This window comes from Pempheris klunzingeri, chromosome 23 (assembly GCF_042242105.1).
Source record: "Pempheris klunzingeri isolate RE-2024b chromosome 23, fPemKlu1.hap1, whole genome shotgun sequence".
In the NCBI taxonomy this organism is placed as follows: domain Eukaryota; kingdom Metazoa; phylum Chordata; class Actinopteri; order Acropomatiformes; family Pempheridae; genus Pempheris; species Pempheris klunzingeri.
Window position 1 is genome coordinate 9,226,629 of NC_092034.1, and position 9,700 is coordinate 9,236,328.

At 39.8% G+C, this 9,700-nt stretch overlaps 1 protein-coding gene across 1 annotated transcript; it reads right to left on the bottom strand.

Moving 5' to 3' along the window:
* Nucleotides 1-3,972: 3,972 nt before the first annotated feature.
* Nucleotides 3,973-9,474, bottom strand: LOC139222774 (caspase activity and apoptosis inhibitor 1). Its single transcript, XM_070854636.1, has 6 exons — nucleotides 9,318-9,474; nucleotides 7,650-7,844; nucleotides 6,666-6,750; nucleotides 6,501-6,558; nucleotides 6,319-6,386; nucleotides 3,973-6,184 (listed from the first exon to the last, which is right to left on the bottom strand). The coding sequence occupies exons 1-6, from the start codon at nucleotides 9,420-9,422 to the stop codon at nucleotides 5,691-5,693; spliced, it is 1,005 nt and encodes a 334-aa protein (XP_070710737.1). The 5' UTR covers nucleotides 9,423-9,474; the 3' UTR covers nucleotides 3,973-5,690.
* Between the last annotated feature and the right edge of the window lie 226 nt (nucleotides 9,475-9,700).

The following is a 9,700-nucleotide window of genomic DNA, read 5'->3' on the forward strand; positions in this document are numbered from 1 at the left end:
TTTAACGACAGGATAAAAAGTTAGAATAAACGCTACTATTGTGTTAGGTTCATCTCTGCAAACACTTCCCTCTGTTCTGATTCAAAATAAGAAATACGCAAAGAGCAACGCTTGAAGTTCCACTGCCACCTGTAAAACTATTTCTTCTGATTGTATTTTCGTCAAAAGGAAATTTAAGTTGCAAAAGCACTGTTTCTGTATAGCTCCTCACAATAAGAGCAACGGATAAGCGCAAAGCAGACACTGGCTGCTTAATTGGCTGTCAAGAAGTGCAACTGAAATAGCATTCCATTCAAATGGCGTGATGAAGAAGAGAGAGTATGGATGTTGGGACTTGAAGTGGCGGTGTGGGGGTAATCTTTTGTGTGGCTCGGTTTATTGGTCGGATGACTCATGCCTATTGTATAATAGTTTGAGCGACTTAGACAACAACTTCCTATGTCTGACTTATTACCCTCCATAACTTTAGGATTTGGAGGAATCTGAAGGTTGGGTTCTACCAAGAATCCTAAAAGTTATCTGCTAACATTCAAAAGTCAGAAATGACACTTGCCCTACTTGTCATTGGGAACTGTAAAAAAGAAGGTATAATTGAGGCTGGTGCCACCAAACAGAAGCCAAGAGAGACACGCGAAACCTGTGTTCAAAACTGTTGCTGTCAGACTTAAAATGCAATGAAAAAAGAGTTAAGATTAATTTTCACTCTTGTATCGAGACTATAGCTTCACCCTGGAGAGCTACATCCTGCAATGTAGTTAAAACACATGACAGGGCCATGAAACGAAGGCAAGGAACGTAAAACCCTGATGGAGAGACAGACAAAGACTCACCGAGCGATATACTCCTCTCTTGACATTCCTTCTGACAATTACTTATGTAATACAATTGCTTGCCAGCTGATGGTGGGAAGCAATTTGACAGTTTTATCACAACTTTGACAAAAGTAATTTACTTGGCTCAGTCCTTCTGTGCTTCTGTGGGAAATAAATCATCCAAATAAAAATAAATAAAGGGCACCCCACCAGGATTTGACAGTTCAATGTCTTCCAAGCCCAGCACAAATGGTGCAGTCTTCACCCAGCATCATAAAAGTGAGAGTTACCAGGGCTGTGTGCTGTGATCCATCATCTGTCTAGGGGACACTTTGGTGGTCCATTGCTGTTCATTGGACAGCTGGGACTATAACCATGCAGCTGTTTAAAGCTTAGCTTCACAGAAAGTGTGATTAGTTTAAAGAAACAGGATTTAGAACGGCTTTAGACTTGATTTTCACATTAGGATCGCTGTGTATTCCACTACAGTACACGGAGGTCTGTTCCTGATATATATTTTAGGGTTAGTTGGATCGCATCGCATCTTTTACAGTAAGACTTCACTCAACTCCAAATTCCAAAAACATGTGAGTAGAAAATAGTCAAGTTAGGCATGTTTGTATAGGTATGTTTTAGTGTCCGTACACATTTATGAAATGAGATAAACCGTATATATACATACACACACACACACATCTTTGCAAGCTGTTACGGATTAGGATTGCAGTCTGCATATGTATTTCAGTGAGAATCAGTGACGTTGATTTATGGAAGATGAACCATATATTACATGAACATTTCAAAGCCACACAATATAAACCTAAGCCTAATATAAGTCTATTAGTTGTGAAATATATTCACATCAGGTCACCATCCCCAGCATTTCTGTGAGAAAGCAGTGATATCACTCGGATTGGGTTTGTTGATCATGTTGCAGTTGCTGCCGCGGTGGGAGTTGGCTTTGATGTAATATTGTAATATTTCATTTGATTATGCTGATTTGATTGTGTGAGGTCATCCATCCTGCCTGATGCCTCTGATATCCTTCAAAAGCATTTTGCTTTATTGGCTTGCTGGTCTACACACCAGAATTTCAATGGTTGTTTGATGGTATTAATGCACCATTTAAATGCAGACCCTGGAAGTTGAGGGTGGTGGGGGTAGGGGGGGGTCCCACATGGAGAGAGCATGCATGGAATCTGAAAGTCAGATGTCAGAGGAGTCAGTGGAGGGGGGAAATTTTCTCAAAATGCAGATACTACACTGGAGTGGAATATCAAATGTTCAAATCTCTTTCAGGGATTTTGTAGGGAGCTCTTCTCTTTCAAACAGCACCAAACTCACAATCACCCACTTCACATTTTTCAAAAAGGGTTCTGCCAAGCTTATTCCTCTTGGAGAAAAGCCAAGCATGCATGCATGCACGCAAATGACATGAATAGTGAACAGATGTGCAGCACACCTGAGATCAAACTACAACCATTGTCACTCTTTTCCATTCAAGGGAACAAAAGGATCCATTTTTCTCGAGCCACCACTCAAATTCTATACAACAGCAAGGCTAGAAATGAACACAGAGGAACAAGTTAGCCACCATTTCTCAAGGTATTGCTCCACTTAAATATATTCCACAAGTTTATTACATTTTCTACAGTCTTTGAGATGGCAGTCATGATTATTGCCAACTAGCACTATTACAAACATTTAATCAACGCAAACTGCACTAGGATTAAACATCTCCTCTTCTACTCTGTTAAGAAAAGCAGCGTCTGAAACTCGAAGAAAACAAAATGTGTCCGATGAGTCATTGCTTGGGGAAATCAATTCATTTAGTCATACAGAGGTGCTAAGTTATTTATTGCCTGTCGGTGTGAGCTGTTAGTTCAATTTAATTCCTTGCTGCAGAAAGAACAGAGATGCTACAGAGGAAATTTGAAGAGAACTACTTTATTTATGCAAACAGGATGCGTTCGTAAAAAAAAAAAAAAAAAGAAACTAATTTTTCAACATTTTTCAATGCCTTTTTTGTCCCTATAGTGTTTCCCTGTGGAACCACAGTAACTATATTGGACTAACATGTTATCTTTTTCACATACATGTGCTTCTTCTGCTACTTTCAGTGGCTACAACACACATTAAGAGAAATGCACCCCAAGTTATTGAGAACGTGCTCAAATTTAAAAAATAAAAACATTGCAAATATGAGAACACAACACAACACACACACAAGCAGAAATGTGCACAAAAAGAGAAAACAAAATTGCATTCAGGTGCACTTTACTGATCCCCAGCTGTACTTACACTCCACAGTAACTCTAAACACTAATGTTGGCATCTCAAGCACGCAACATTATTAGCCTTGAATTACAACTGACAGGAACATTTTCATGTTAAACGTCTCATCATGAACTAAAGGTGTTGGACAAGTGGATATTTTTTTAGTTTGTGGCAGTGCTTGGTGAAGCACGAGGGTCAAAATGTTCATACTCTGAGGACCATGGATGTCTGATCAAATATTAATGGTAATCCATTCAGTAATCGTTGGGATATTTCATTCTGGAGGTGCCATGCTGGTAAAACTTGCAGTTTTCGTGCTTTTGCTTTTGGTATTTGTAGGTCTGGATTTGAGTTGCATTCCTTTTTTCCCTTAACTGGGCTTTGCATCACATCATTCTAATGTACATTTTAGGGAATTCGTCTCAACATACTTGACTTGACGACTGTAGCTCAGAAGTTGAGCGGGTTGTCCAACAATCAAAAGATCAGCGGTTCGAACCCCCCCGGCTCCTCCAATCCGCACGTCAAAGTGGCCTTGGTCAAGAAAGTGAGCCCCAAATTGCTCCCAAAGCAGTTTCTCCATGAGTGTGAGTGAATGGTTTCCTCCTGACACCAGATTGGCAACCACCCATCAGTGTGTGAATCTAGATGCAGTGAAAAGACGAGAAAGGCACTATACAAGTGCAGTCCACTTACCATTTACTTTGCAGTGCCGCAGTTGAAATCGATGACGATGACTTCCAGGGAGAGAAGGTGATTGCGGACAGCTGGCATTTTATGACACCCATTAAGTATTCATCACAATAATAAGTGCACCAAACCTATCAATATATTTACATCCAGCTAGAACACAGTTTATAAAGTTCTCCAGACAGTTAGTGATCACATTATGGTCACCGTTTTGCTGCAGAACTAGAATTTCTTAAAGTTTTGAGAGACTGTTACATAGAAAAGGTTATCAAATTGAGAGGACAAACCACACAACAATTACTTTTGAGGACAATAGTATAATGAACATCTAACCAGATGCTTGGTCACAACACCAAGGAAAATGACAGGTGCAGTTATTACACAGATGAGCCCCTGGGCACAACTTTCTTCATGACCTTGTTTTTGACTTTCATAATAGCACCGATCATGGAAGCGTCAGACCCCGCATGGTTCATGAGGCTCATTTGAAAACCAAAAAGTACTCTCTCAAAAAACACAGTAACATCTCACCACCTATAATCCATTTTTCAGCCCACTCATTTCCAGGTCTGCTTAAAAAGCCATTTATCTGCTCACACCAAATCATAATTGGCATTCTAATAGCAGCAAAATGACACAGATAAATACTCACCAATCATTGACACCACAAGCACTTTAGAGTCGTTGTATCCCCTTTTTTTTTTTTTTTTGCTAAAGTGAACGTTTTCCTCTTCAAATCATCAATGAGTACAAAGATACCTGCACATAAATGCATACAGAACGTCGCATTTAACCGTCCCCACCCTCATTCCTCACATGAAATAACCCTTTTAAATGCAAATACCCAGGAGGCAACTGGCTTCTTATCATACATTTCATTGTCTGCTTTGGGGTAGCGGGGTAGAAGGCTGTTTTGCTCTGCATCTGCATGTAATTGCACACACACTCACTGCAACCTTACAGTTTATACAGGAACAAAGCAGCTTGAGAATAAATTACAGCAAAAATGCTTCAATATAGGGCGAGTGGATGTTCTTAATTCTAACCACTAAGTAGAAGTAGAAGAAAAAGAAATAAAAAATCTATTTTAAAGTTGGAATAAGTGGATAAGACTGGAAACTTCCTTAACTTGATGTATGAGTGACAACAGCTGGTCAAATGATCTCAGATTTATTTCACTTCATTTTGACTGTAACGCCATGGGAACACTTTTTGTCCTCTTTGCCTGATGGATATCCTTCTTAACCTGGTGTTAAGAGGCGTCAGTACATGGTAATACCATGCATGCTTCACCCTGATCAGACAAACAGGTGTTCAGTGAAAAATCACTGCAGGCATGGCTCCTGTAAAGCCAATACGACACTGCTGCCACCTACTCAGGCTTTCAAAGCATGGCTCCATAAATAACATATTTCTGATACCCTCCAACATCGACGCAAGGACAACCTCAACCACCAATTTTCACCCTAAGTGTATTCCTACATAACATCATTACTAAGAAAACTTGACTTTCATGCTGCCCTCACCATTTTGATTGTAACATGTGCAAATAAATCATCTCTTGCTCACCTCTGCACAGATTCGACACGATGTACCACGGCAGGTTAACACTGCTATCTAGTGGCCAGAGAGAAAAATACACTTGGAAATATTATGTTTATCAACCCACAAAACATTCATTCAGTGACAGGCCTTCGTGTGTCTCATTTTGCATGAAATAGTGTGTAAAATCAATCCAATATGGAGTAATAACACAACGTGGTTTGAATGGTACACTCACAGAACAGTAAATTAGAGCTTAAAAAGAGAAAATCAGTGTCAATTAAATCATTCACCATCATTCTTCAACGGTAAAGTGAATTATTCAAGTATAAGCCATTAAACCATAACAAAAATAACAAATAAAACGTGCTAAACATTTTTTGTTGTGCAAGGCCTTTTCCCATCACTTGCTTTCATCAGGGCCTTGATGGCCCTCGCCCTCATTTCCAGTTCCAGGAGCTCCAGCTGCTGGATTGACGGCTGACATGATGCAGGTGCACGATTTGACACCGGTCCGCTTTGGACGGGCGGACTAACATCTGTAGCCTGCGGAGGCGCTCTCTGTTCTTTAGCCGCCTCTTTGCTGGAGGTGGCCGAACATGCCAAAATCTCGCTGACGCTTCTGTCTATGTCGCTTTGGATGTCTTTCTTTGCTTCCACCCGCTGAGAGGCGGTCTGAGGTTCGTGATTTGCTGGGACAGGGTTTACCGCTGGGTCAGCGCCTTCCCTGCAGCTGTCCGCTACTTTAGCCGCCCCGCCCACAGCTTTGACAGCCTGCTCCTCTTTGGGTCCCTCTATGTCACTGTCGTAAGTGTCTGCGTTTATGCTCAGGACGTCGCTCTCCTCGCCTGACCCACCTCCCTCTGTTAAAAATAAAAAAATTACACCGAGACACTTTAAATGTAAAACGGTCCTTTTATAGCTTTTCACCATCTTTGAAGTTTTTGATTGAGTGCCTGGGGGGGAACGTTCTTTCTGCGCATTACACATTAATTACCTTGCTTAGGGTCCTCAGTTTTTGCAGTTTCTTTGAGGCAAGATGTAGAGTCCACATTATTGTCTTGCCTTGATGTGGAAAAAAATGAAATAAACACATAAAAGTATGAGAAAAGCATTAGAAGGCACCCTACTTTCTGTCTGAAATTGTGCTCTGAATAAGTTACCAAACTGTTCACTCACTGGCTTTCCAAGGTCTCCTCTTTGTTTTCGTCACTATTTCCAGATGTCAGTTCTTCGCCTGAATACGAACAACAGCTCTGGGTGAATAAAACTGCTTTGTTTGCAATACTAAATTGTTTTAAGCCCCAACAATTCAGACATTCAAAAAATGGCCGCAAGTCTTACCTGCTAAGATCTGAATAAGATTTTTCTCTGAGATCGGCTCCAGTTGCTCCCAGCACAGCTTTTTGATTTCTGCTAAACTACAGTCCTGAGAACCACAATGTGTTTAAATAGTATCTCTGATGATGCGTTGCTTTAACAGCAACAATCAAACAGCAGGAGCTTAACGCTTTATTTCACTATGCTTTATCATTTTCTAATTATAATTACATTTCATTTCACACACTTTCTGGAGTAGGCACAAACATAGATATACTCTTAACTTTACTTTAAGTTTCTATTCAGCTCCATAGCTAATTTATAGCTATAGGTAAAAAAAACAACATACCAGCAACTAAACACACAGTATGAAAAATAACAGTGACAGCAGCAACTTTCTACCCAATATCTGAAAAAGTAAAATGTGCATAAGGTGACTTAGAATAGAATGAAACACAATTCATCGTGTGCATCATAATGCAGTATATGCCTACAAAAAGATGGGACAAACCTTTTCATGAAATGATCACTACTGCTCAAGGTGTTGTTGCTTTTTCAGCCAAAGCTGGTGCTACTGGAATGTAGCCAACAGTTGAAAATGTGGCCATAGATGTTTGGAGGACAACACTTGCCACAATGCACAAACTGTGGTCCATAAAACCACATTAGTCTGCGTCACGGCAAATAAGACTTTTAAGTTTGTGGCGAATAGATGTCTTTCACGCAGTGTTTAAAGAAGTAGAGTATCAGTAGAGTTTGAAGAAGTACAAAGCTACAATGCAACTGTTATGGTGAGCATCTGTGCTTTGGCCCACGAATGCCCAATGATCAATAGTTCATAAATATTTTCTTCACTGAAAAACATCTGGATTTTATGTGTGAAAACCTTCAAACACTGAGAAAATGTTATTAAAAACTGACATTTACATTCAGCTGGTCTCTGCCAGGCATACTGAGATCATGAGTTTAGAACTGCACAACATGCAGTTCACATGATGGCACGCTTACCTTGAGTTCATCAGGCAGCATTTTCCTCAGCTTCTTGTCCCCCAGCACATGAAAACACTGCTCGAGCATCTCCTGCTTAGCAGTGACATAGGCAGTGATGGGCTTGAAAGGCAGGCTGAGGTCGAGTCCCCCTTCTTCAATGTCACTGCCAATCCTGTCCAGCTCCGGGTCAGCGAGTTCATCCTTGGAGTCGTGCTTTAGGAAAAACAATATGTTACTCAGAGACTGTTTTCTTTGTTTGCGACTTTTACATGAATGAATGCATGAAATCAGCTACTTTTGTTATGTGTCAAAACCTTTTTACATCTTTATGTTAGTTTTATTGTGAAAAATGTTAACCTTTGGTGTTGTTTAAATAAGTTCCAAAGGATAGCTTCAGTATTTTTAAACCTGGGCCCTGTTTTTAAGTATTTTTGAAATGACAGGTAGGTGCAAAAACATTTGGAATTATCTACTAAATCACCTCAGCCACTATACACAATTGTGCTACGAACAAGCTACAACGGCTGCAACATAATGCTTCTGGGCAACTGTGACAGTCAAAGTACATCCACAAAAAGTCCTTGTTTTCACCAGTAACAGCTTCAGATTATCATTCAAAGTGTCTGACAACATTACAGAAAGGATCCATTCAGATATAGACAAACAAGATCCTTTCTGGCTAACCAGAAACAGCCTTAAGTCGCTTGGATCAAGCAGACTGTATTGACAAAAACAGGTGGTCTACTGCTGCCTTGTTTAGTTTGTTATTGTGTTTGGATACTATCTAATAAGTTAACTAAATAACAGTTTCTTGGAGGTATAAACGTTCTTGTCACTGTTGAGTCTGGTGGCTTTGAACCAAGTGATCTAATGGTTACAACCTACACTTGAGCAGACAGCCTGTAGTACAACAGCCCTCCGATAAATCCTAATCCATTCATGAATAAACAGTGTTTGTGGAAATAATAATTAAAAAAAAACATTGATTCAACTTCATGGTCAAGCAGAGTCCATGATTTGTGATGATCTGTATTGTTTTACACTGAAGTGTTTCTGACATTTTAACCACCTCACATAAATATTTTACATTCACCTAAATATGATGTCAAACATCTCAATTTCTTTATTTTACCTAAACTTTCTGCTCTGTAGTACAAACAATCTTTATTATAATTTCCATTGATGCGCACAATGAAAATTAATACAGAAACCCAAAGTTTAAAGTTTTATTTTCTCTGCTTCCTGTTTGACACATCTAATATTTTTTGACAACCAAAACAATATTAGATGTGTCAAAGTATTACAAACCCACATATACATTTCAACAGCTAGCTAGCAGTGTTATCTGCACTTAAGTCACATAGACTGTTTGTGGTTAGTCTCGAACCCAAACCAATAAAACCACTAAACTTGTTGGCTGCATTTCACAATAAAGTTAATAAAGAAAAAGAAAAACAGCGCTACAGTGCTGCAGTATTAAAACGATGGAGCAGCAGCAGGGAGACTTCCCATGAAGTTAATTAGTACATTTTATCAAGCTTGTTGTCAAATTAACCTTTGTATATAAACATTATATTTTCTGGGGAACTGTTTCCTGTCAACGTCTGAATTCCGTATTCTTCTTCCGCCAAGTTAAACGTCTCAGCCCAAACTGACGTTAGCATGCTGCTAGCTTAAACATCTCACCTCCGGCTTGGACTCCGTGCTTCTGCGCTTATTGCCGTCGAGTCGCTCGTCAGACTGCGAGTGTTTCCTTTTCTTTTCAGTGTTGCTTGATTTCTTTTTCAGCATCTCGAAGGAAAAACACGCGGCCTCGTCTCCTGAGAACTGTTTACGCCTGAGCTCACTCTCTGAAGTTGAATGTCGCGGGAGAAACGTGTCATCAGCAGGCGACGGCTTCTTCTTTTGAAACACCAGCTTGGCTGTTTTGTTAGCGCCTCCTACCGGGCTGGGGTGTTATTGCTAGTCTTTTTCTAAGAAATCTAACAAGGTTAAGACTAAAACTTCAGCTATTTCACTGCAAATTATCTCGTGCTAATTAATGTAATTAGTTAATATTCAGTTTTTTT

Bases quoted from the DNA above. Each gene is read 5' to 3' on its own strand.
- LOC139222774 (XM_070854636.1), bottom strand. From the start codon at position 9,422: ATGCTGAAAAAGAAATCAAGCAACACTGAAAAGAAAAGGAAACACTCG. The intron at 7,845-9,317 runs GTGAGATGTTTA...TTTTTCCTAAAG, and splicing joins GCACGGAGTCCAAGCCGGAG to CACGACTCCAAGGATGAACT. The intron at 6,387-6,500 runs GTGAGTGAACAG...TTCCACATCAAG, and splicing joins GAGGAGACCTTGGAAAGCCA to GCAAGACAATAATGTGGACT.